Source organism: Theobroma cacao, chromosome 2, assembly GCF_000208745.1.
Source record: "Theobroma cacao cultivar B97-61/B2 chromosome 2, Criollo_cocoa_genome_V2, whole genome shotgun sequence".
NCBI lineage: Eukaryota > Viridiplantae > Streptophyta > Magnoliopsida > Malvales > Malvaceae > Theobroma > Theobroma cacao.
In genome coordinates this window covers 38,524,562-38,552,274 of record NC_030851.1, presented here as the reverse complement: position 1 = coordinate 38,552,274, position 27,713 = coordinate 38,524,562, and the positions used below count along the sequence as shown (strand labels likewise).

Below are 27,713 nucleotides of genomic sequence, written 5' to 3'. Positions count from 1 at the left end.
CTGCCGAGTCCAAGCCTATCCTCTTATGACGCTATGGCTACGGGGGTGTGTCTTAAAACATCTTGACGAGAGAAAAGGCAGACATGGAACACCATATATATAAATAAACGAACTCACATTAAAATTAAGATTTGGCGGAAAAAAAGAAATAGCAAACTCGGAGTTGGAGATCCCACTTCTTAACACAAAGCAATCAATCCAGTTTCCATAACGGAAAACCAAAACTGATTTCACTTTCTCATTTCGTATAGCATTTAGAACCAAAAGGAGATCAACCTCAGATTTAAAGCTCAACTGATGGACTTTTCACACTCAAATGGCAACTATGGAAAGAAGCAAATCTTTGATCAATTAAATTAAAGAGAGTAAGACCTGCGCTTGATGCCTTCAATAAACACCTCACCGATTTAAGACAATCTTAATAGCATTCTGCTGCGCCCGTGTCAGACTCTGCAATTTAAAGATAAATGAAAAAGGAAAAGAATTTGCATTCATTAAGTTATTGTCCTAAGGAGATTATGCAAATATTAATATCCTACTTCACAAGTAGTAGTTTTAAATGCTTGACAGAGACCTAACCTGACAAAGATAATCAAATAGTTGTTGGTCACTTTGAGAGAACTTTAAAATGAAGTCCATAAGATAATTTGCCAAGTTAATCTGCAAGATTGAACGCTAGAGTTTGGCATTATATAACATTTTAAAATGTTGTGCATGTAAGTAAATTTAGGACAATAAAAATCACCTCATTAAGCGGATCTGAAACACTTAGCATGTCATCTTCATAGTCATCTTCTTGATCCTTCAAATTCATGATCAAATAAGATCCATTAGTAACGCTGAATAAAAAGAAACTTCAAAAAGACCCGAGAATTCATTGTTATTTCTATTCAACCAAACCTCATTATATGCTTTTGCCATTGCTTCAAGATGTTCATTTGCAGACCTGCCAAATGGTGTGGCAGCAGCTGAATATAACAAATCTTTGTCAGCTTCCATATCTCCTTCATGAATTTCTTCCCAGTCACTATCCTGCAAAACAAATGGTTCAAAGCCCAAACATCCACCCTCAGTGATTACTATCATTATTTGGGGAAGGACTATTTAAATTGGAAATTAAACCCTGGCAATTGCAGGGGACCCTGCAAATATTCCCCTCAAAAGAGAGGTTGCTGAACTGCTAGGCTAAGCCTGCAATTCTGAGTAGTTCAACAGAACATTAAAGATAGCACAAAAGGGCAAAAACTACCTCATCCTTAGCATCCCAAACTTGTTCTTGTATTTCAATCAATGCATCAGCCAGTACAGCCAATATCTGCAGCAATAAGCAGAAGTAGTTGGACATGCCAAGTTTTTAAGGTAACAAGTGAATTGCATTATAATCTTTGGCTTCTAAATAGCACACACAAAAGTTAGCAATTTGTAGGGACAATGCAGAGAAGAATTAAGGTTTCCTTAAAGTGGCTAATCACAATAGTATATACCACAGCTAAGTTTGATATTACCAAAGGCTTGGAAGCCTGTGGTTTGAATTGTAGCCACAATGCCAACAAAATTCAATATTTTTAATCCAAACGAAGGTTCAAGTGGAAAAGCAACATTTTTCAATGATTTCCAAAACACAATTTTAGACCATAATTTTGCAATCCAATTGCAATGCCAAACTCAACCCAGATTAAAATGAAAATCAAAAGAAAATTGCTGTGAGGGCTTCTTCTAGGACCTATGCTCATAAAGAAAGCAACTAGCTGAGTTGTTCCCCACTGATATGCTTGAGTAAAACTCACCTGACAATTTACACAAATACAAATAAAACAAGTAGAAATCACACCAAAATAAGGATATAGCCTCCATTATCTCTTTCTCCAATTTTTGATAGACTCACATTTAGATTGTTTTTGTATTCAAGTTACATCTTTTTCATCTTCATGTGCACCTCAAACACTACATTTCTTACTTCTTCATCTAGTAGGTGATAAAAACCCTAGAATTAGTTAAATCAATTTTATGAGCAAACCATTTTCAGACCGCCGGATGCAAACAATCTCTGGGTATGATCACTTAACCACAAACTTCAGTTCAAGGCAACCTTTATTAACACAATAACCTAGAATTACCTTTGCTGGAAGTGGCACCATAGTCCACTGATCCGGAGCAGATTTAGCTTTTGAACGAGTGGTTATCCCTGCCACAGACTTCACATTAAAAAGATTTGGATTATTTAACCAGTAAGCATATCCATGAGAAAATGATGTTCAAGCCTTTAAGATATATCACAAACCTTAATTAGATGGCCTTGGACATTAATATTTGTTAATTCAGCATGCCTAGTGGATAGCAGTAGGGCCAAAGCACTAGCAGTAACTTTGATTTGATATGCTCCCTGAATCTCCCCTGCACTCCAAAGCACATATGAAAAGAAATATCAAATGCAAGCTTACTAATCTGTAAATAGAGTAATGTGGTCAAAGATAATGAACAGTTCTTTTTTGTCACATATATCCATCATCACCAATAGTTAACAAGAGAAAATGATTGACAATCTAGTTCAGCACAAATGCAGTTAGGTTGATTTAATAATCTAGTAAGGCTGTAAGAGGAATACAAGAGCCTACTGAAACATTGCAATAGAACACTGTGTATAAGAAAAAAAATGTGCAAGTTAAGCATCCAATGCAGTAATAGATCATACATATTAGTTATTATGGAATCTAACTTAAACCCATTTAGCATCAAGTAGCAAGCCTTTCTTGAATATAAAACTCAAGAAACACTAAACTAGTTACAGGGGTAGGGATATTGGAATTATATGGAGTAGAATTAACAAATGACAATGAGGTCTAGTCTAAAGGCATGTCAAATTTTGTAGGTATCAAATTTAAATCAATTGACAATTGATGGCCAACCAAAATATTAGAATGCTACAAGCCCCAAACTTAACTGATTTAGGATAATACAAACTTACAAGCCTCGTGGAACCCACTGCATTCATGCGCTAAAAGTAAGCAAATTGGTGGGGAGGCTAAATTTTAGGGCTAGAGAAAACAAAGGAATTTATTCTAATAATTATATATATTAACAGAGTTGGTATGACATTATGATTGTGGCAATATACATTAGGAGATATTAGTTGGCGCTATCTCGGGGCTCTGAAAAGTACATAGGGTTAGCATGCATTTTTTTTTTTTTTGAAAAGCGGGTTAGCATGGATATTGACAGTTTGTTTTTGTGTGAGTTTGATTAAGATAATATAAATGGCTGTTCTAGAGTTTAAGAAGATTGGTTTCCAGCTGGTTGCATAAAAGAATCATATCAGAAAACTGAAAATAAAGATTTCAGGCTTCATACCTGGACTTCCTCAGCTTACACCAACAGCTAGGATCTGTGTTACTCCAGACTCAGGGGGTGAGTGTCTGATACAGGTATGTGTCCGACATGGGTATTGAATATGCATATGTCCAACTTTATCTAAGTTTTTCCTTGTATTTGGAGGGTTAAACCTCCATATCCACGCCCGTTGTATATGTGTTGGACATGGGCACTTCATTAAAAATGAAGGATTGAAGCAACATAGGCTAGGATTACTTCCCACAGTCCTAAAGCTAACATTATAGCAGCTGGAGTTGTCAAAGTAAATTTGTGACTGCTAAACTTATTGGTTCTCAATCCAATTATCTCAATGGCCATGACATTGAATTACTTCTAACCTTCAGTCTCTCAATAAAAGCAAGACTTTTCTGACCCCTACATCATTGCTCACACCTCCCTATATTGCAGATGTAAAATATCTCCTAACAGATTGTCCCCTCTAAATTCCTAGTCCAACTAAGAATTAGACTCTAAATAAAAGATAGATTTAGTACCAAACAATGCCTAGACATAGGCTATATCAGTAACAGTTGAAGGTTCAAAATAAGGCCCAAAATAGTACTGCCTAGGCCATTCCAGCTAAGTCATTAATTACTAAAATATCCTTAAATGTTAAGAAAATAAATAAATCCTGCAACATATAACTTAAAAAAACATTAAATTAATAGTCTATATCATCTAAGACAATCTATTCAAGCCCCCAACTAAGCTCCACATAATTACACATGCCTAATTAAGATTTTGAGAGAGAACTTGCATTTAGTATTATTTTTATGGTACAATTTTTTTAATTTTTTGTTTTGTTGAATCACATTAGAACCAGTCCTAAGACACCTTATAAACACTTTACGTGACCGCCAACAGCATGCCTAGGTCCAATGCATATGAACTAATTACCACAAAATATAACACATACATTGATTTGTTTGCATTAGGATGAGCATGCGAACAGAGATTCATATAAGAAGTTCACCATTATCCTTCCTTTCAACATATCGGCACTTCACATTACTTCATTTCCTAGCTAAATTAAGAATGTGCACAGGAACTTGCCTTGTTGTTTAGTCCACTCTGACATTACATAAACAAAGGCATTTTGATAGCCTTCAGCTGGGATAGTGATCAATAAATTGATAAATTGTTCAACATTTGGGGAACTCATATGAACCTGAATTACAAGAGATGCAACAGTGAGAAAATTGAGCCATGAAAAAGATGATGAGTGCAGAATGACATCTAACCATAAACCCTAAGGAAGAATTAGGAAAACAGAGCCAAGATAGCACAACATTAGACTAAAAGTTATAAGAACTATAAGGGGGATTACTATCCTGTTCCAGAAATCAAACTAGGAAACAAAGTCCAAATTAGCTGGAATTTTTTTTTTCAGCTTAATGCTTCTTTTATGCAATATCTTTTTTAAACACCTCAACTTGTATTAAATAATAACTTAAAAGACCATATTAATGAAAAATCACAAGTTACAAGCCATAATAGTATTCTATTTTAATAGCAGCTTCTTGCTATTCTTTTTTAACAGGAAAAAAATTGCAACTGTTCAGCTTGATAATCCAGAAGAAGATAAATCTCACTATGTTGAAGATGTAAAAGTTGACAAGAGAGGCTTAGTTTATTCAAGATGAAGTTAAAAATTGGAGACGATACCAATCTAGCAAAAATAAATAGCAATGAGCTTTTCAATCCTGCTATCGAAGCTGACTGCATACGTCTAACAAGAGCAACAATCAAGTCTCGAATGTGCTGTGCCATTTGTGAGGGAAGATGCAAAATAAGTTGCAGGATATAGCTGCCAACAAAAAGAGATCCAGAGCTTTCCAGATCAGGGTCAAGAAGCCTGCAAATGAGATTGCACAAAATAAGCATCCAAAAACATGGATATGAGACAAACTTACTAGTAGAGTTTAACTAATGACTAATTGACAGAAATTTGAATTCACTGCAAGAATCCACAAGCTCACCACCGTTGCATGAAATACCACTCCAAACCCCTTTTTCACTTTCTTCATGCAAAAGTACATATATTTAACAACATTTCACAGGCAAAGCAGAAGTTCTCTCACCGTGCAATCTACATATAAGCATAACCATACTATTGAAATTGACAGCTCAACAGGCTAAATGAATTAGCATTCATCATGAAGATGACAAAGAGATTTAAAGAAAAACTGCCACAACTTTCAATAACCTAATAAGTGAAAAGAATACAAAGTAACTATGATCAGTATAGTATTATTCTTCATTTATTCCTTAAGAAAGATTGAGCACCTTTTACAAACCATATTAAACAAATGTATATTGTATTTAATAGTTCTCCTAAATTTGTTTGCATGTAAAATTGGTAGACTATACAAACAACACCACCAAAGCCTCCGGAGGAGCATTTTTTGGTGCATTAAAGCTTCTACAAACTTTCAAATATTTCTTGGCACTATACTATGAATATGCAACAATTACACTATCATTGAGATGCAAATCAATCGGCAATTATTGAATATACAATCCCGGTACCATAAGCCTAGTTTGATTCCTAAAGCATTTGATTAGCTTAATAAAAGAACCTTAAGTATGGAGATGGATAACAATTCTAAGTAAAAGAACTTTATTTTTCTATTTGGTAGTTCTAAAAGAACCATTAACTATTTTGAAACTGACGAACTGCCAAGCACCAAAGATAAGCAAAGACAAAATAGAGTTTGGAATGGGGAAAAGGGGGTTAAAAAAGGAAGAGAGGTAAGAGGGAAGGGGGGGGGGGGGGGGGGTGGGAGGGAGATAAAGAATCAAGACAATAATGACCTTGAAGCTGCATCAAGCAAATTTCGCATTGTAAATCCGGAATCACTGCCCCAAGCAAGAACTTCTTGTCTTCCACCAGATACAAAAGATGCCAAACATTCTGTTGCATTCTGATCATTATTGAATAAAGCAGCACTTATGTCCATATTTTAGATAGCCAATTACCATTAAAGAAAAAGAAACATTCAGCAAAAAGTTATACCTGCATTTCACTATGATCATCACTTTGAAGAACAATCCGGATAATAGCATCAAAACAAACATCATATGCCGCTTTTACCACATCAGTAGGAGCATTCTGTACAACGCTATCACAAACTGTAATTAGCAAAACAATGTAATAAAATTATAATGTTGTTTAAAGAAAACAAATTCTTAACTCAACAAAAAAAAAAAGAAAATATATGATATTCTTCCTGCCAAGTATCACTTGCCTTCAATAGCATGGTTAACAGATCCAATGACCCAGCCACTAGTCCATCAGGTTGCTGTTGGGGCTGAAATTTGCCATCAAAAAATGTATTAAAAACAAACCATTAAAATCTCCATCACTACTAGAATGCAATAATTTAAAGTAACTTGAGAGGTCATACTTTGTTCAATATTGGGCCAAGATATGGTAAAATTCGAGAAGCCAATGGACGAATACAACCGGGAGCATCTTTTATTGCCTGAAAACAGAAATACCAGTGAAGAAAATTTACAGCCCAAGAAATATTAAAGAAACATATAAAATAATTAAGACAAATGCCTGGGTAAAATGTTAAAAAGAAAAACCATCAATCTAAGATGTTTAATGAAAAGAACATCAAAAGGCTGCAGTCCATAATTCAATCCCATACGTGATTCCAAAAAGATACATAAAAAAAAAAGCAAGTAAAATTATTAAGGGATCAAGGTTAAATTATGTACAGAGATATCTTTCCACAAACTGTTTGTGCCAGAAATTAGGCAGCAATTCAGGCTATCACTAGCATTTGAAACAAGATATTAAACTTTCAATCACCATCATATATGAGTCTTCCACTCAATGCAAAATGTTGTGTTATAACTTCTTCTTTGTAGGCATGACAGAATACTGCAAAAGTTCCAGTTACTGGGTGTAATCAAAATTTAGAAAAAAATGAAAGACGACGGACACCATGCATATCAGGTCTCTCATAACTCAAAGTTATCATGTTAAGAAAAAATAAATTAATTAAAAAGCATTTAATCACAATGGTCACCAAAAAAATTCACCATCAAACTGCAAAAATGTGAATTACAAAAATCTTTGCGGTCACAATGCAAGAGCAAAATAACAAACAAACAAATTAGTTATTATGCACAGTACTGTAGCATGATGCTGTGAGGCACTGTATGACGACACTACTGCTACCATTCACATTACTAAGGCATATTTTATGTTATGGGTTTTCATGTCCTTTTTCGTTCTTCTCTTCAGTTATTTTGGTCAGTTGGTACTAGAACTATTTTAAAAGCTAGACTTATTCCTATTAAGGTTTGTACTTTATGCTGTAATATAAAGTACTCTTGTTTAATGTGGTTCAATTTTATTGGCAATAACATCCAAGAAAGAATCTCTCTACTCCCTGGCTTTAGAAACCAAAAGACCAGCCATTTGACTGAGTTTTGATCTCTATTGTTATCTCTCACTTGAGTCACTTAATTCTCCTTACACTTGATTGTGGTTTGGATTTGCTTCCTAAATCCAACAATCATAAGGTAAGTGAAAATTTTCATTCTGTTAAGTATAACTAATTCAGAGGATATATCACCAGGAGCAATTTGGCATATCAAGAATCAATGTCTTAGCCTAACACATCTAAACTTAATAACCATCTGAGGAATAGAAACACAGCATATTGTAGAAAAATTGAAAGGAAAACGTGATATTCAAAAATACTAGACAATGAGTTTCTACTTATTGTAAACCACTAACGAAATTTACATTATTACCTCCAGAACCTCAATTGCATCAATACTAACGAAAGGATCCGAAACATGCAACGCCCACATATTGAGAATTATAGGAGAGATAATAGGCTCTGCAGATGCTGATGATTCATGACCTAAGGTAAGCAAAAATAAAATATGAAATTGTAGAAATGTAAAAGAAAACACCTTATTATAAAGGGGACACGAGAAGTAATTCATGCGTAATATCAACCGTATCTAAACCCACCAGCTCTAATTGCAGCTTGTAGTGTTTCAAGTACCAGATGTAATGTTTCATCAGAAGCCTGAAATCAGAGTCATAAGACAACCATTAGATGTGACTTCAACAACTGCTTTCAAGAATCATGCAATCACACATTACCTGATGAAGAAGATCAGTCAGTGATGACAATAAACCCATTATTTGAGGCTGGATAACACTCTTGTTTGCTTCATTAAGTAGCTGTGAAAGTGCTCTACAGGCACCTACTTTCACAGCTGGAGGGCTGTCAATAAAAACACTCACCATAAGATTACCCTATCAATTACCTGTGGTCAGATATCAAAATGGGATAGGTACACATACACATTTATGCCAATTGTCCTTATAGCAGCATGGAGAAAGTGTTCAAGAATTCCGCAGCTGATCTGAACAACATTATCTATTGAATTAGATCTTTTGAAATGACATAACCCATAAGATGATCTCAAAAAAAGGGAGATGACATCATTACCATGGACGAAAACCTAGCAACTGATACAAACATACGAGCATAAAGAAAGGGATATTCATGCACCCCTGCAAAACAAAATGGCAATGTCAAGATGCGTCCACTAAATTAACAATATAATACAACTATGGAACACAATAGAAACAAAAACCAAATGAATACCAATTCCCATATCTTCAGTGATCATTTGCTCTAAAAGGTTTCCTAAGCCAGGAACCTGCTACCATAAATTCAATACAACATTGAAGTTGAAACCTAGAAAGAAAATTCATTTGACATAATACCCAACGCCAAAGGAAAAGGTGACCACTCATAAAAGAATATTTTCATGGAGAGAACAAACCTCCGCCTCAAGCAATTGCTCTGACAAAGAAGATAAAGCGAACAAAGTAGCCTCCCTTATCTAAAAAATTTACCATGCCAGAATGAGTCATGAGGACAATTTAAAAAAAAAAAAAAAAAAAAAGAAGAAGAAGAAAGAAAGAAAGAAAATTCCATTAAAATGATTTTAGAAACTACTGGATAACAAATGACAAACAGGATCTGCCAATATGATTATAAAGCATTAAAGAAGAAAAGGAAAATTAATTGCAAGGACACAAAAGCATGTATTCGACTCCATCCAACTTTTAGAAAGACTTCTACAATTACATAGGGGAAGAAAAGGTGAAAATCAAACTGATATTAATACCATCTTCATTTGTCCTATCTCCATGTGAATGCTCCTACTGACATATGAAGCATATGTCTTATGGGAAAAAATTAAATACCATGCATACCATATATATTGCTACCCTTCAATTTAGGGAACTAAATTATGACTTTTATCCTGATGAATTGATGCGGAACCGTCATAAAAACTCTTGAATCCTAACAGATAAATTTCAATGGACTCAGTATCACATATGTTATCCACATATCAAAATACTTTTATTAGAATTAAGATCTCAAGGCCCCACTAATTTTAACATGATTTTGTGCAATCATGCAGTTGCAACCATGTCAACCACTTGTCCGTCTCACCCAGATGAGTAAAAGTAACATGCAACATTGCATGGGAGATAATTGCAGAGAGTGGAAATCTGGTTCAAGCATAATATTGGAAATACAATGGAAATTTAAGGCTGACGCAACCCGATAAATACTTCGAGGTAGCCAAACAGGACAACTAAATGGGTAGTTTCCAAACTAAAGGTGTGATCACCAGGCACACCTGTTGAATTTGCTTCTTGTTATTTTCTGTAAGGGGATAAGTCTTGAGGAAAAAGAAAAAAATGTTTACTCTATTTTTAGTTTTCAATTCTGAGGGTAGCACTTTCCCTGCTTTAAGCAACCAGTCCATATTGATACAAGAATTTTCCTTTCATGTTGTTAAGGCCACAAAATAAAAGCTCATCAAAACAAGTTTAAAACATTACCTTAAAAGACTGTTGTTTTACTCTTACACACAAAAGCCAAGTTATGCATACACTTAAAGCAAAAGTTGAGAGGACAATGTACCAATGAAAAAATTTTAGAGCCTAAAAGATAAATCTTTCATAATTGGCAAGCCACAAAAGAAGTTTCTACTTACCCTCCACCAAACTACAGAACCACCAGCTTTTTCTTGTTGAGACTCACTGAACTGTTTCCTCACAGCTTTTAGAATAGCATCAATTCCTTCTCTCCCAAAACATGTTGCCACCTCCTCTAGTAAAAGTGAACCTGGAGAAAGTGTACATATATATAGGAAATTAATTTAAAAAAAAATTCAAGGAAATCTTGAAAAGTAAGAGATATGCTATCAAACACAGGAACAGATTCCACGTCTTCAATGCCACACCAGGAAAATGCAGGCGGAGATTTGTCAGAGACAAAGACCATTGGGTTGAAGATGGGGTGAACAGGGGGAACAGAAGAGAAAAGATGAAGATAGATGCAGAATGAAGTTATAAAAGTACAGATTGCTGCCTATTGACAATTAATTTGGTAATTGCACCTCCTTCAGGAAACTACCCTGGTTTCAATAGACTGTGTATTCCCCCTGTGACTAAAATAAAATTATATTACTTGGTGCAGTACATATCCACCTAAGAAGCCATAAATCTTTCAAGCTTCATCAAGATGCATGCAGACACGAAATCTAAGTTACGTTATTTGTGACCATAGGCTTTTTTTCCTCCTTAATCATGCAAAACAATTTGAGAGAAAATCATTTGTTTATAGTTCATCTTCAATTAGAATAATGGGATTTGACCTCTGCTCTATCTTTTGATGGAGATCATTTTGTCAGTCTCAAGGTCACATTTCATATTCCACACAGAGTAAAAAATATAAGAATGATTCTTTTCATTAATAAAGAAACTTTTCCAGCCATACATCTCAGAAAAAGATTAAGCACTAGATTACACTAACTACTGAACATTGTAACAAAATTAATAAATGAAGTGACAGGAAGAGAAGACACACCGGTAGTCCAGGAGAGGAGGTTTTCAAAACATGACATAAGTTTGTGCGTAAAATTAGTCATTAATCTAATCGTTAACTACACAAACCTAAGCTTCCTACCAATCATTAATCAGTGTCAAACTTACAGAAGTGTCATCTAGGTAGCATAATTGAAGAACATTAATGTTAACTAGTGTAAACTAGTAAATCCACCCCGTGTAATCTGGGTATTGATAAAAATATTCAATAACACATTTTCAGTGTATGAGCTACTTACCAGAAACACGGCAGCTATAAGTGGCATCATCCTCATCAGCTACAAATTGATTAGCATCCATCGACCATGTATGGACCTAGAAAGGATTCAAACATAAGAAAGGGGGAAGGGTAGAAAATGAAACCTTAAAAACCTTAAAATTAAAGGAAAATAAGGGTTATGATAATTGGAGCATCCAAAAGATTGAAAGTTTCCCACTGCATAAGTGAGAAAACAGGCAGATCAAAAATGCATGTCTAGGTCAAGAAACTCTTAAACACCACATAGCGCAGACCATCATCATTTGCAATAATACAAAGCCTAGAACATTGTGAGCCAACATCACACAGAACACTTGATTTTGTCCCTACACCACATAGCCCAGTAAGACAATCTACCTGTGACTTCTGTTCATTGATATAATTTTGGGATTATTTTATATATTTAAAATACACAGCTGGTCTCTATGAACAATTAGCTTATCATAATAGCATCAGTAGTTTTTGACAACCACAGAACCCAACAAGTGTAAAGATGGATCACTCAATCAGACAATTTTTCCAATGCCAACACTCAGTTTAACAACCAATACTGAAAATGCCAACCCATGGAAATCCTGCATCATTTTAATTTTGAGTCAAGGAGAGCAAATATGAAGTTCCAGTCCAAGCCATAGATATGTAGTCCAATGATAATCTCTCTAAAAATTCAATTTCCTCAACATAAAAGTAATGTTAAGTGAAGAGGAAACAAGAACGAAGCTCTTTAACCAAGTCCTCTGCAGTTAAATGCAATTATGTACTGCTTACATGGCAAAAGTATAAAATATAACAGTGAAATTGCAGAAGCCCACATCTGTCATTTTTAAAGGAAGACTCCTTTAACAAATTCATTCTTATCTTTATAGTCATTTTATTCATGACAATTTACTCAACAGAAACCACATGAATTTTTGGCACATTCAACGAACAAAACAAGCAGAAGAAATATGTTAGATCCTAAGAATATTGAAGTATCAAACATTAGAATAGTACTTTCTATGCTGTAAGCCTCATATTTTGTTCTAAGAACCCCAGATCAGAGTGAAGTAAAAGATTGAAAGAATGAAGAGATTCAACTATTTCTAGGAATCAATTATTTTCCTCCAGGAACTACATAGACGAAACTCAAGCATATTAGGATAGTGAACTAGATAAATGATAAATGTGAAGGTCTCATACAATGTTTTGATCAATACAATTCCCTTCTGCAAGTGATAAGCTAGTGTACAGTTATTTAAATATGCACGGGCGTGCTGAATTCCACTCAATGGCATAAAGTCAATGACTGGTGAGTAATCAGCTTACATCAGCAATAGTATCAGGCAAGTAATTTGAATCGTTTTTTGGAAGAAAATAACCACATAAGCGTATTTCATTTTACCAATACTCAATGATTGGGTAGGCAGGCATCTTGGCTAGTTTCTCAAAGAGCAAGAGACTATAGTAGTAGTAAAATAGGGATGTAGTGCAGATCAGGAACATGTGTAGATTGGATTTGAATAACAACCTCAGTCAAGGACTTCTTAAAGGATAGAAGAAATGAGACTGAATAGACATGGTCATGACTGAAAATGGAAACAACTAGAACAGCACTACTAACATCATGACCAAAATGCTACAGGAAAAACTCCAGCTTCTTTAGTTTCAAAGGTAAGAAGAACGGCAAAGTAAACACCCTAAATGTTAAAAAAAAAAAAAGGTAAAATGTTACTGAAATAAAGGAGGTTGGATTCAGTTAAAGATAAATAAAGCCCTTATGTTGTCAAGATGGCAGCAGAATAAGATGAAGTCAAAGTCCATTCTGACACCTGAATGAATGAATAATTACCTGTTGTTCTGTCACTTGCAGAAAACCAATAGTGTAATATACCAAGTCTGCAATATTAGTCTCAACAACCTACATGATCAAATTTTATAAAAATTATACCAAATAACTATAAAAAAGAAATAGTAACTAAAGAGGACAGAGAGTCTTCTAACTTCACCTTTACCAATTTTTTGCTACCCACAATGGTCAATAGAAACTCAAACAACTGCAAGATCAGAATCAAACACAAAAAAATGGAGGAAAGATCAGTTAAACTAGAACCAACTGATACTTGTGCACTTGACGAAAAACCACAGGTTTTGGTGTATCCTAAACTATGACACAACAAGAAGCTTGTTACCACTTTCTTCAAACAAAATCAATAATTAAGTTTAAAACATTCACTGCAGCTTTTTATCACAGCCATCTACCTTCCCATTGACATCTAATTTGTATTTCTAGCTGTACATGTTCACACATGTGCACATGTGCACACGTAAAGACACGCTTTCAATGTCCAACTAAGCCAAATTGAGGACAAACTTATGCCAGATGAATCTAAAACCTGTTTAACACTCCCTGCCTCTTCAAGCTTGCCCTCACGCAAAACCCCTATATATTTAAAGATAGTTATCTTAAAACAAGAAAAAAAATCAATCCATACTAAAAGGAGACACTTGTATCTAACTTATCTTAACTTTTTAATATACTAAACACTTCTAAGGTTTATCAATAAAAGTCTGAAAAAGTTGAATGCATCACATGTAAACAATTTAAACTATCAGGCCCTACTCTTGGAGACATAAAATCAATTAAGAAAGATCAGGATCCAACTCTATCTGCATTATAGTACTTATAAAATAAACAAATAGATCGTGACCAGTAAATTTGAATTACCTGAATAACAAAGGAATCAAGGCTTTTCTCTGCACCATCAGAGTCATATCTACCCTCATAAGGATCCTCTGTACCTTCAATTGCTGATCGGGTATATACTCTCAAAGATGATATAAATGTCTGCCACAGTGGCCCCACAATAACTGTAAAAAATGCTCTCAGGGAGGCACCATTAGTACTAAAAATCAAAATAAAACTCAGAAAATATGCTAAAAGAACATATAAAGAGATATGACCAACTTACCCATAAATTCACTCTCAGTGAAGCTATGGAAATTCTGAACAAACTGATTCAAGCACTTGAAAACCTGGGGGGAAATTTGAGTCATGAGCAAAGGGTACAAAATATGGCAACAGATAGAGATTAAAGAATAATACCAACCTCCATTCTGATGCCCCAATCATCAGGATCTTCAGGTTGTACAGGATGTTCCAAGATAAAAGAGAACTGATCTATCCATGGTTTAAGCATTGGTTCCATCAATGCACTCGTTTCTGCCTGAACATAAATATCTTAGTTCTGTTAATTAGTAATGTGACAACATTAAACCAACCACATTTCAAGATCCAGCACAATAAAAATAGGATGTATGGGAGTACCTGATATACACCCCTCATATCCCCCAACATGGAAATGCAAGCATAAACTATAGAAAGGGCTTTACTTCTCAAATATTTGTTATAGATCTGCACAAGCAAGTCTTATCACAATGTAAGGTGTTTCCACCTTTTATTTTCTGAAGTTCACAATAAATGAAATTGAAGAATGCCTATATCTTTACCAAGAATTCAAAATTTTTTAGAAGAGTTTAATAAGAAGAATCATGTACTAAGATTTGGCAATTAAGAAGGACAAAATACATCTATGCCAAATGCTAATGGCCTATGCATTAAATAATAAATGTACAAGGGTCCATTCATGACCTGGAAAATAAGATGAAATTCAGCTTAAAAGCTTTAAGAAAAATCCACCATATACAATGAGAATTTTTCTTTCAGAATAACTTTAACTTACATTTTTAGGTAACCAGAATGACATTCAACCACTGAAAGCAGGGATTTGTTAATATGACTACTAATTTTGGTAATATGATATAAGTACATGCTTGAAAAATGTTAAATTTGTGGTTACACTTGAACAGGTAAAGCACTCTCTAGACAGCTTCAACCCTGCCCCCACTCCCATGCTCACTCTATACCATAACAAGCGCATCATGTACATACACAAATAAGCACATGCACAGACAATTACACTAATTCCACACTTCCCAAAATTCTCATCTCCAGTAAATAAGATAAACTGCTCACTCTATATGGTAACAAGTGCATCATGTACAGGCACAGATGAGCACCTAAGAAGACAACTCCACTAATCCCACACTTCCAAAATCCTCATCTCCAGAAAATAAAACTCAAAATTATATGTAATTAAATAAAAAACCCCACAACAAGGATAGACCTACTCTAAAGCCATTATTAATGCAATGAAAGCAAAAGAAAACTGACCTGAGAAGATGATACAATGGTATACAAGCAAGGGAAGAGAAAAGGTATTAATGTTGGAATCATTGTGTCATCCAAATCCCCAGCAAGAAGTGCCAAGCACCTAAGAGCACCATGCACTACAAAGTTTGGGAATGCTTTAATCAAATGAATCCAAACTTTTAAAAAGCTGACATCATAAATAACCAATTTTTGAATTTAAAAGAGAAAATTTACATTGCGAAAAAGCTTAAAAGCAAGTGAAAATAAAGAAGCATAATGTACATATTCAATGCTTTAATAATAGAGGAAATTTACATCATTCAATGCTTTAACAATGCACATAATCATGAGAAATAAAGAAGTATGTATCAAGGCATGATGATAGGCTAAGAAAGAATAAGCTCAAATACGATTAAAGGAAGGACCAAGACAAATAGAAGAAAAAAAATATTTCCAGCCACAAAGTGACTGTCATGGAAGATTGACAGAATTAATTATAGAAGAACAAATAATAGATAATTGGATCAGAAAACATACATAACTTTATGGAAAAGGGTTAGATATGAAAAATATATTATAAGATAAAGCATCTAAAGTAAGCCACCCGAGATGACTATTACACCAATGAACCACGAAAGAAAATGTTAAAGATTATGAAACAACAAGTCACAGGATTAATCAGAGCATGAATGCATGATTTCTTACCTCCATTCATATCACTTTGATCACCAATCAGCTTCAGGAGGAATGGCAACAAGTCTGGCCAGCTCTCTGGCCAGTCATAAACCGCAATAGATGCTATAGCCATACTAATTGCTGTGCAAAGTTTTCGATTAGAGTCATCCAAAGTTGATAAAAGAAGTCCGCGGATAACTGCCTGAGAGTATAATCATGATGGATTTAATATAGAGGTCAACATGGTATATTAAATACAAGATATTTACAGAATTTCTTACAACTAGCAATAACTAAAGGTGGAAAACCAATCCATAAGTTTCATCTCAAAATTTAAAATAAAAATTAATATAGAGAAAGAAAGCAAAAAGTTATATATACATCTAGAGCTGCTCAACAGCCACAAAAGGAAAAGAAACAATTTTTTAATACTTATCATTAACTATGTAAGGATAACTAAACAGTCAAAAACATCATTATATGTTTCAGTCAAGTTATTATAGTTCACTAGAAGTAGAAGTGCAACAAAATAAAAATGCAATGGCATATTATGAAACTACACAAGAAGGCATTGAGGCTAATATAATAGCAAGTTACATAAGTATATGATGAGAAAGAATTGAAAGCCAACAAATGTAAAAGCTCCAACACATGATTGAATAGAAAGAAGCAGTGGGATGCCTCCAAGCCCAAACTATTTTATCCAAGCACAATCTTCCCAAGATTCACAGGACAAGCATGTATTTCAACAACTAGTTTTTTTGTTTTCAAGCAACATGATTTGCTGATTTCATCACACTGTTTGCCAAAATGCCAAAATTAGGTGTTGTTTACACACACACACAAAAGGAAAAGAAAACCTCAAAACTTTGAATTTGCAGTTTAAATCCAAAAATATTTGACATCTGCTTAAAATGAAAGTCAACAGATTTTAATTGGGTTTTACAATATATATTAAAAATAAGAGAAATTTTAAAATATATTTATTTTTATATATGAGATTTTGTAGATATTTTGTAATCAAATAACAGTAAGATAATGGCATGGGATAAAAGAAATTTTAATTAATATAGAGGGTAATTGACTCAGAAAAATCTTGATTGAATGCATTAAGTAGGTCATTACTTAACATTCTCAACACTTTTTCACTTAAAATACTGTATTATTAAGTGGTACCAAAATTTTAAAGGCAAACTAAAAGATCAAATCATTGAAAAGTTTAATTCTCAATACTTTATCAGCTTATCTAATTATCAAGAATGCCTTAGTTAAAGTTTTGTAGCTAATTTTGTTATTCGACATAGATGTATATATATTTTAAATATGGGCCAAAAACCAACAAATACAATCTATAGCAAGAAATATAATGCAAACTTCTTATCAAACAACCAGTAAAACTCAGAAGCCAACGTATACATAAATTGATTATTAAAATTATATAAGCTCAAAGAAAGCTATCTCTGTTTGGTTGACAAAAAATGATTACCTGGAAGATAATTTTCATTGTTTGGTGTGCACGAAGAAAACTCATTAAAACAAAATGATTTTGTCAGTGAAGTAAAATAAAGAATTTAAAATAGAACTTTGGAAATGATTTTCCTTAGATGAAGTTATCCAATTAGATTTATCCACTAACCAAAAAGCACAAATATTTTTATCTAACTAGAAAGACAAGTGCTCACACATGTATACGCACATACATATAAGTTACGTGTAGGTTATTTTTGAGACAATTGTTCACTACAAAAAAAAAATCTTTAAAAAGTTATTTTACATCAACCAAATGAGGCCTAAAAACACTAACAAAATCCTAGAGTACGCACAAATATACAGCTACAACAAATATGATCATATTCTTTTTAAATTCGCAACAAAATAGGTCTAAAACACACACACACGCACACGGGTTATTTTTTAGGAAATTTTTCACAATAAATTTTCATCAAGAATTATTCTTCACCAACCAAATGAGGCCTAAAACACAAACAAAAACATAAGGGATCCAACATTAAAGTATGCAACAAATACAGAGCTACAACAAAATAGACCATATGCATTTTAAATATGCAAAGAGAAGAAAAGGTTTATGGGAGGAAGAAATAAAAGTGAATTTTTTCTAGTGTCCAATTTCATAAGGTACCTTCTCATCACTTGAAACAGCAGGATGTTCAAATGATTCATCACCCTCATGCCAGTGTTTTTTTATGAAATGCTTCAAAAGTACAGCAGCTAGGTACAAGATGTTAAAGCTTTACAGGACCAAAAACCTCACATTATATATAAAATACCAGACAATTCAGTGATGAACATGCAAGTGTGACTCCTGCAATTTTTTTAAATAATCAAAAAGAGAAAACGAAACAACACAACACCTTTTTTTTCTCTCTTCTTCTAATAGTATGAAGGAAATAAGCTGTTGATAAATATAATATGCATTGTAGGGTTTCTCTTCATCAAATAAAATAGGAAAAAGAATAATAATTTTCATGAAACTGAAGAAACATTTGACAGATATTCTTCTCTGAGTGATAGGGTGTGATGTAAGAATCAACCAACACAAATTAAATGGGCTTAGCATTGAAATTCTTTAACAAATAATATAACAGGTAATCGAACGAACGACTTAAGTGAATCAGCTTTCAAAAAAGGATATCTGACGCAGTCCAAATGGAAGATCTCTGTTTGCAGCAACCTTTGATAATCCCCTGCCAAAGCCTTCAGGACAAGACAAGATGTGATCAATAATCACTACAAAATACAAATCAAATGAGACAATATCTAAAAAGGAAATTAAACGGGATTTTATGCTCCAAATGATTTTGATCTCTATGAGCCTCCCAACTACTAACCAGTGGCACTAAAACACACTAATACCAGGCAGTCGAGGAAATTTTTTTCTTATTTCAACCTCCTCAAAATATGCCCATTTGGTCCTTAATTATATGAGATTTTACTTTCATTAACATACAAAAGAATGATTTGATCTCTCAACAAATAATATCTTAAAGAAAATTAATAATTAAGAAGAAATCAAAGCTGCTAGGTAACACTTGATTTCTTAAAAACCAAGAGTAACACAGAGAGTAATATCACATTATACACACACACACACACACACAGGTGCATAGATATGGAGAGAGAGAGAGAGAAATACACATGCATGTATAAATCTACTCATTAACTGTTATTATGAGGAGCGGAAATAGAAATATTTAAATAAAGCAAGCTCTTGCACTGTCATTAAGAAGCAGGATTGCAAAACACTTGGTTTCAAAGTCACATGTTATAAACAATTCTCTTTTTTTCCAGCTCTCAAATATTCAGCTATTTTTTCTCCCATTCTAAAACCAGTATGCAAAAACACTTGTCATTCTTCCCCTCACTCAACTTCATTATTTCATTTTTACAAGGATGTTTTCTTACATATATGAACTAGAGGCTTTATAGAAAACAGCTACCACTCTATATTTAATTTCTTGAGCATGAAAGCAAAGGAGGTTACTTCATTTATTTTTAAGAAATTTCTCTTTCAAGATCTATTTCTTCACGGAAAGCTATAATCCTTTGAGTGACTACACCATTTTCTCTACCTCCTTTTCAATTATACATTTAGATAAAAACACAAACCTCGAGTTTAAAAATTCAGCTTGTTTATAAACCAGCTGAGCTTTAAGCTTAAAGCTACCCAACTCATTCATATTTGCAAATAAATCTCGCAAACAAGCAAGTTTATGGCTCATAAATAAAGCTCATTAATTAAAATGCAAGCAAAGGTTCTAGTTTTAAATTAGTTCCGTTAGGAATGGTCAATTTCTATTCATCTAGAATGTTTTTATTGTGATATTATGAATTATGTTAAAAATTACAATTATATATATATATATATATATATTGTGTAACGTTTATTTTCCAATGGGCCTGACTAAATTAAGAACCTATTTCAACGATTCTTTTACTAAAATTTACTTTTTGCTTCATAAAATTTCACTATCAAAGCAAAAGTGAAAGGTAAAAAGCAAGGTAATAATTAATCAAAAATGAACAAATAATCAAAATCTAACACCGATTATGAAAAATAATTATCAATATATAAATAATATCAGGCATTTCGTTATCTGTAACATATTTTATTTATAATCCTTTGCTTTTTATCTGAATGCTTTTCTTTTTCTCTCCTAAAACAAGTAGTAGTAAAAACACCAATCAAACAAATCCCAAACATGTACATTAAACCAACTAGCTACGATCAGTAAGCTTTAAATTACGATCACAACAGTCAAGAGCGAGATAAAAAGAAAAAGAAAAAGAAAAACCTGGTTGAAGAGAGGCCTGATTAAGGGACGCTTCGGCGAAAGAACGGACCTCTTGGTTAGGGTCCAGAGTTGCAGACAAGCAATTCAGTAGCCATTGTTGATCTTCATCGACTGTCACATTCGCCATCCCTCAACTCAAAATGGAGAAGGAAAACCCTACCTTTTCACTTTCCCGATGATGCTTTCCTGTTACTTCCGTACAGCTCTGCGTTTTTGTTTCCCGCTCAAAAAGAAAACAACAGAAAGAAATAAGAGAGAGAGACAGAACAAGTGGATCTTGTTTCAAGTTCGTGGAATTTTGTTTCGATTAATAAAATCAGTCTCAGGTGCGCTTAGTGGCAAAATTGAAATTTTACCCAGTTTAGTGCTCTCTCGCAGCAATTTTTTAGGGTTTTGCTTTTTCAATTTCCTTTAAAAAAAAAACTCGCTAATTCTTTTTGTTTGCTGTCTGAGCCCATTAATACTTGTTTCGGCTTTGGTCCAACCGTGCCCAAACCCATATAGTGTCCATTAACACTAGCATTTGTTTAATTTACTTGAAATAATTACTTTTCATGTTGTCTTTACATTATAAGACAATAATAATCGGTCTTACACAGTTCCCACTGTATAAATGAACAATAAATGAATTGATTTATGTTTAATCCATAGTCAATATATAGCATTTATACATTATCTTAACCATCAAGATTATTTTTTAAGATTATTAATTTGTAAATTTATTCATTAATTATGTGATAACATTTAATTCACCAATGGTGCATAGTGCATCAAATATAAATTATTTATATATGTACAACTAGTTTTATTGCTTAAATAATACAATCACTCACATTGATTAGTACATTTACCAAAGTCAAAGTTCAAAACACAAATGCTATAATGGAAACTAAACATGCATAGCAAAATACACATATTGGAAAGAAAACACAGTAGGTTTAGTTATCGCTTCACACACCAATACTAATATAATACAATAACAATAAGAACATAAAAATACAATGGATTGTAATATCTTCTCAGTCCCATCTGCTTCTAATTTGTTTAGTGTGGTTGAAATCATAGGTTAATATCAAACTTCCATTCATTCTTTTCAATATAAAGCTCTCAACTACTACATAACAACCAAACTTCTTCCACCCAACAATCCCTGCATATTCCTCTCCTTTTGTCACACTTGGTTTCTCTTCATTGCCACTAATCCACCCAAATCTTTCTTCCTCCCATTTCATTCTCTCAACAATTGCTAAACTCAACCCCACAGTGACTTCTCCTCCTGCATCACTAGAGCTCCTAAACCACATCACTTGGTCAGCCACATTCCTCTCATGCACCTCTCTTCCAGCAATTGAAACCAGTTCTTTGTGAACACTAACATCCACAGCCACAGCATTGCCTTTGTTACCATGATTTTCGCATTCGAAAATTTGTTTCCATTTGTGCACAAGTGTAATCTCATAATACATTGATGTGCGTATATGATCTTTAACAATACCTTCCTTGATAAACATGAAAGGAGAATACCATTTTCCTACAACCACAGGTGAAGAACTCTTACAGGATAATGGGAAGTTCAATTCTGGAAGGCAGGCCCTGAGAGTGGCATCAAGGCCTGGGGCTTCACTCAATTGGGCAATTCTGGATGATGAGGTAAAGACTTGCAATCCTCTTATCCTTAAGAGATTTGGAGGAAACCCGTCTTAAGCTACGGATTTGACATTGAAAGAACCCTGTTTGTGAGGATGAATCTCAAATTGCTCATATATGTCCTAGGGATTGAAAGGTTGAGGATCGACATCATGGATACAGTTGCAACAACAAATGGTGGTCACGTCCTCTTCTTTTGAACTCGCGAGTGCTTTCCTGCAAGTCAGTTTGAATGTATATGTAGATGTAATCAATCTAAGCATGATCAACTCCTAAAATACTAGACATATGCTGGCCTTACAGGAAACGAACTTACCAAATATAAAAATATAGGCAAACAGAAATGAAGATTATCTTAAAATAGAAACATTGCACACCCTTTATGCCACCCACGTGGTAGTATTGCATAGTACCGATTGGATGACAATGGCTGATTAAGAACAGGAATGAGTAAAACAGGATAGTAATCATATTTCCTGATGTTGGCAGAGTCATCATCCCCCCTATAATATACTCTATACTGAAGCAACAGCTCCTTGTTTTGAGGGAAAGGCAGCTCCCTAACATTATAGTCTTTCAATTTGCACAATCCGAAGCAGCAGCTCACTATTACCTCAGGTTCTTCATCTTGGATTACCAAAACACCAAAATTTGGACCTTCAGGAGGAGGCGAAAACAGCTCTGAAGCAAACTTTTTGTACATTGAGAAAGGCCTTGTCACGTACATTTCTGTTGTATAGCTTAAATTTCCTTGGTTTTATTCAGGACTGTGAAACTTTGTTCGCTTTTTTTGGGGTGGTGGGGGGGAACCAGCAGCTTCCTCAGTATAATTAATCAGTCTAGCACTTTTCATTGACTTAAAAAATTACTGCTAGGAACAGTACCAGACGCTTGCTTCTTCTTCATCCTGGGTTGGAACAAATTAGGAAAGCTATGCTTGTTCTCCCCTCCTAGCATTTTCCTTTTTTGTCATCATTTGCTGGTGCTTGACTGACGTTAAACCAAACGTGCAGTTAGTGGTAAGGTGGCAAAAGATCTAACACCCAAATTTCATTTCATTTTTTTATTTCAATTTCCTTGCTAATATGAAGTTAAATATTCTAAGAGTTCTCTGCAGAAATAAGAAATTCCTTTTGCATCCTTTCTCTGTCTTTCTAGAGCTTTTGCCAATAAATGATGTCCTTTGTACAAGACAAAACAAATTTCGTTGGAAAATACAAAGAAAAAAGAATAACTTCATTACAATTACAATCACCTAATTATATTCTCACTCTACTAATGTAAATCAAATTAGACAATCATGATCGGTGAAACTTCTTGGAGTAACAAAAAAAAATTGCAGAAACCATCATTCCCATTTGCTTCTAATGTGATGAGTATGCTTGAAATCATAGGTCAATGCCAAACTTCCATCTATTCTTCTCAACACAAACCTTTCTACCAACACATAACACCCAAATTTGTTCCACCCACCATCTCTTCCAGATTCCTCTACTCTTTTAATTCTCTCTTGCGTTTCATTCCCACTAGTCCACCCAAACCTTTCTTGTTCCCACTTCATTCTCTCAAAAATTGCCATACTTAACCCAACAGCTACTTCCCCTCCCACTTGGTTAGAGCTCCTAAACCACATCACCCCATCAAGCATTTCCCTCCCAATGTTTTGCAAAGCCTCCATCCCATCAACTCTAACTACTTCTCTTTCAACTGTAACATCTACTGTCGCAACATTATCTTCATTATAGCCATTGTCACATGCATAAATTTGTTCCCATCTTTGTTCGAGTGTCATTTCATAATACATTGATCTAGCCATCTGATCTTTTGGTCTTCCATCTTTGATAAAAATGAAAGGACAATACCATTTTCCAACAACCACAGGTTCTGAACTCTTGCAAGATAATGGGACGTTGAATTCCGGTAGGCGGGCTCGGAGGGCAGTGTCAAGTCCGAGTGCTTCACCTAATCTGAAACCATGAGGAGTTGAGATGGATACTCCCCAGCCTTTTCTCCTTAAGAATTTTGGAGGGACCCCATCTGGGGCTACAGATTTGGCAACAAAGCCACCCCTACTTCGAGGACATATCTCAAATTGTTGATATATGTCATGATGATCTGCATACTGTGGCTCAATGTCGGGAAAACACTTGCAGAAACAGCAAGTGACAGCATCCTCCTCTGTTGAATTCGTAAATGCTTCCCTGCACCCCAATTCGAACCCGTTATCAAATTAAAAAGAATATATTTGCATCGAGTATTTAGTTCAATGATTAGTATATAATCTCTATTCAGTTCAAAGATCAGAGTTAAAATTTCCATTCTCAAATCTAGAACAATATCCCTAATGCAAATTAGCTGATAATAAACTAATAACCGCCCCCTGGCGGCCTTATGGACTCAAGAATATATCAGCAAAACTGAGTACAATTTATGAAAATATACGTACCCTTTATGCCTTCCTCGAGATTTCAATACATAGTACCGATTAGAGGACAACGGCTGATCAAGAACAGGAATGAATGCAACAGGTTTATGATAAACGTGTTCATGTTGTCCTGAACCGCTTGAATAGCGGAGCTCTATCTTCTTGTTTTGAGGGAAAGGCAGGCCATCTAGTTCATGGCTTTTGCACAATCCAAAACAACAAGTTGGTTCTGCTTCTTCATCTAGGATTACCAGAATACCGGAATTGGGACCCTCGGGTGGAGGTAATGCAAGAGTTGAAGGAAACTTTTTGTACATAGAAAGAGGCCTTGTTACATACATCTCTTTCTAGATTCCTAAAAGCTTATCCTTGTGCTGCACTGATAGTTTTCTGCTATGCAATCTCTTCTATGGAATCCGAATTTATAATACCATTCTTCATACCTGTTTGTAAGGGAGAAAATATAAACAAGCAGCATACAAGTAAAAGCAAGCTTTCTTTTGGCAAGAACTAGTCAAAGCAAGCTTTCCTCAAAGGATAAGGAAAAGCCCAATGGCGTCTAGTATTGGTTGGAATTAGCTGGAGGTTGACAAGTATAATCGGAGATGGGTGCTACCTTATCAACATGTTCGTAGTGGACCATACCAAAAATCAATCATAAAATAAGTGAAATATAGTTCTCTACAACAACAGAAAACAGAAGTTTCCTTGCACAAATCTTTGGTCAAACCCATAGATAAGAATAATCAGTTACTTGCAAAGCTAAAATTGTATCAGAACATAAACACAGCAAACCCAAAGTCTTCGTTTTTTTTTCTTTGGATGGTACTATTTGTTTTTGTTGGCTGTGGGCCGTGGGACCAGCTTAAAGCAATCTAAGTGAAAGTTTTTGCCCTCGATGGCTCCATCTACAAAGGGCCACAACTATGTACAAGGCTTGGTGCAAAAATCCTTTATCAAGACATGGGCTCGAATAACAAAGGGCAATGACAATGAGCCACAAATTCTGTGTTAAGATCTTGCTCATGGCACTATTATTAGTGCACAGCTAAGACATGCATTTTCTTATTTTTCACTTTCATTTGAAATACATATATTTATTACTAAATTAAATATTTTAAAAAAATATATTTATTATTGAATCAAATATTTTAAAAAGTCGGGGATGGTAAGTTAGCTACTTTTCTTTCATATACTTGATTAATCAACATAACTACATCTACATAAGAAAGTATGTGAGCAAAATTGACATGAAAAGAACACAGAATTGAAATTTGAAAGATTGGCCGTTTTCAGGTTCGACCTTGTCAGGGTTCAGTGGTTGAGTGCAAGATCTTCAATTTTCTTCTCGGGACTGGTCCAATTTGGATGGTGCTTTGAAAATCCACCGCCACCCTTTGAAACTCCTTCTGCTCTTTTTGATTCCTCTTTCATCCACTGTCAGCCTACATGAACCTCCATTGCAGAAGGCTTCATCTCCAACCAGTGCATTATCAATAGAACGGCCAGATTTATGTGTCATAAAATCACCACCATCCCTCATGCTGCCAAATGCAGAAAAAACACCCTTCTTCACAGCAGGGACATCTCCTTTCGACTCTGATTGAAAGTCAAATTTTAAGTCAATGAAGCCTGAATCATCCCCACCAGTGAAATAACTCTCATTGAGAGAAAACACCCGCCTGTTTGCTCCACTAAAACCACCATCAACATCTAAGAGACCACCACCACCAACACTTTTTCTCATACCTCTAATATCTGCAATATCAAACTCCTTTAAAGTACTGTCTCTTCTTTCACAATCAAAACCACTTTTCCTTTCAGGATCCAAAAACAATCCACCATTGACACCAGAACTCCTAGCAGCTGAGATTGAGCTCCTAGCACCCGAAAAGTTCATCAAGTCACTTCCATCTTCCGATCCAAAAAATCCACCACCCCTGAAACTACAAAGAGACCTTGACCTTGACACACCCATGTAATCAACAATCCACAAATCACTTTTCTCATCAATACCACCAACACTTTTACCACAATGATTATCTTTGTCTCTCTTTTTCCTAAACAACCTTCCGATTCTCCAAAAGCCATTCTTTTTCTTGATCTCAATGCAACTACTATTGCTCCTCTTGAGCAAGAAAGCTTCGTCTGATTTATTTCCATTAGTATTGCTTTTAGGCTTGGAATTTGGATTTGCAACTTGATCCTTGTTTACATTCTCTACCAAGAACGAGACACGACCAACGCTGCCTACCTCACCAGTGCACGAGGTTCGAGGGTTGGAGGAGTTTTCAGAGCAAGAGCAAGATGAGAAACGCTGCTCACCACAATCTGAGCAAACCAAGTTGAACAAACGATCCTTGAGACAATACGCACATACACCAACGGAAGATGATTGCGGATGTTTCTTACATGGGACATTTGATGAGGTGCTGTAGTCTTGCAAAAAATCAATATTATTGTTATTCACTTCCACAGCTTTGCCTCTTTCTTTCATGGCTTCTCTTCATTATGTCCTAAATGGAACTCCAAACTTGGAAAGATTGGCTTATGATCAGCTAGTGTTGCTTGGACAAGACAGAAAACATATAAATCGAAAAAGGGTATAAAGATCGAATGCTTGCTTTAATAGGTATATATGAAGACTGATCAACGAAGCAAAGGATCAAATATGGGAAGGAAAAGGAAAAGTGAAAGTCGAAGAGAGATTGAAATATGGTAAAGTTAGAAAAGCTAAAGAACTCTTAAGATTCTCAAGTATGCAAGGTAGCTTGACACTTTAAGGTAGGTAGACAGATAATAAAAAGCATAGAGAAGGCGTTACCTTTACGTTTTTCTGTGGACAAAGAAAAACAGTGATGTAGATAGCACCAGTTCCTGCATGTTTA

At 34.6% G+C, this 27,713-nt stretch overlaps 4 protein-coding genes across 5 annotated transcripts; all 4 read right to left on the bottom strand.

The window, feature by feature from the left end:
• Positions 150–21,113, bottom strand: LOC18610107 (importin-9). Of its 2 annotated transcripts, XM_007045593.2 has the most exons (33): positions 20,754–21,113; positions 19,094–19,155; positions 18,581–18,673; positions 16,471–16,642; positions 15,787–15,902; positions 14,881–14,967; positions 14,663–14,779; positions 14,525–14,588; positions 14,281–14,423; positions 13,562–13,609; positions 13,405–13,473; positions 11,557–11,632; positions 10,426–10,556; positions 9,196–9,255; positions 9,015–9,069; positions 8,856–8,920; positions 8,708–8,769; positions 8,504–8,627; positions 8,369–8,426; positions 8,143–8,255; positions 6,777–6,854; positions 6,618–6,680; positions 6,386–6,481; positions 6,184–6,293; positions 5,035–5,224; positions 4,423–4,537; positions 2,282–2,394; positions 2,118–2,195; positions 1,250–1,315; positions 901–1,032; positions 746–802; positions 580–660; positions 150–450 (listed from the first exon to the last, which is right to left on the bottom strand). In XM_007045593.2, exons 1-33 carry the CDS (start codon positions 20,878–20,880, stop codon positions 400–402), a joined length of 3,072 nt encoding a protein of 1,023 aa, XP_007045655.2. In that variant the 5' UTR covers positions 20,881–21,113; the 3' UTR covers positions 150–399. The 2 variants fall into 2 exon arrangements, with proteins under 2 accessions (XP_007045655.2, XP_007045657.2); XM_007045595.2 differs by lacking the exon at positions 14,881–14,967.
• Positions 21,640–23,438, bottom strand: LOC18610106. The gene is made up of 3 exons (XM_018115013.1): positions 22,762–23,438; positions 22,561–22,616; positions 21,640–22,454 (listed from the first exon to the last, which is right to left on the bottom strand). Exons 1-3 carry the CDS (start codon positions 23,125–23,127, stop codon positions 21,773–21,775), a joined length of 1,104 nt encoding a protein of 367 aa, XP_017970502.1. The 5' UTR covers positions 23,128–23,438; the 3' UTR covers positions 21,640–21,772.
• On the bottom strand, positions 23,528–25,412 carry LOC18610105. Its single transcript, XM_007045590.2, has 2 exons — positions 24,847–25,412; positions 23,528–24,601 (listed from the first exon to the last, which is right to left on the bottom strand). Exons 1-2 carry the CDS (start codon positions 25,164–25,166, stop codon positions 23,749–23,751), a joined length of 1,173 nt encoding a protein of 390 aa, XP_007045652.2. The 5' UTR covers positions 25,167–25,412; the 3' UTR covers positions 23,528–23,748.
• LOC18610104 lies at positions 26,162–27,322 on the bottom strand. The gene has a single exon (XM_007045589.2). It carries the CDS (start codon positions 27,320–27,322, stop codon positions 26,162–26,164), a length of 1,161 nt encoding a protein of 386 aa, XP_007045651.2.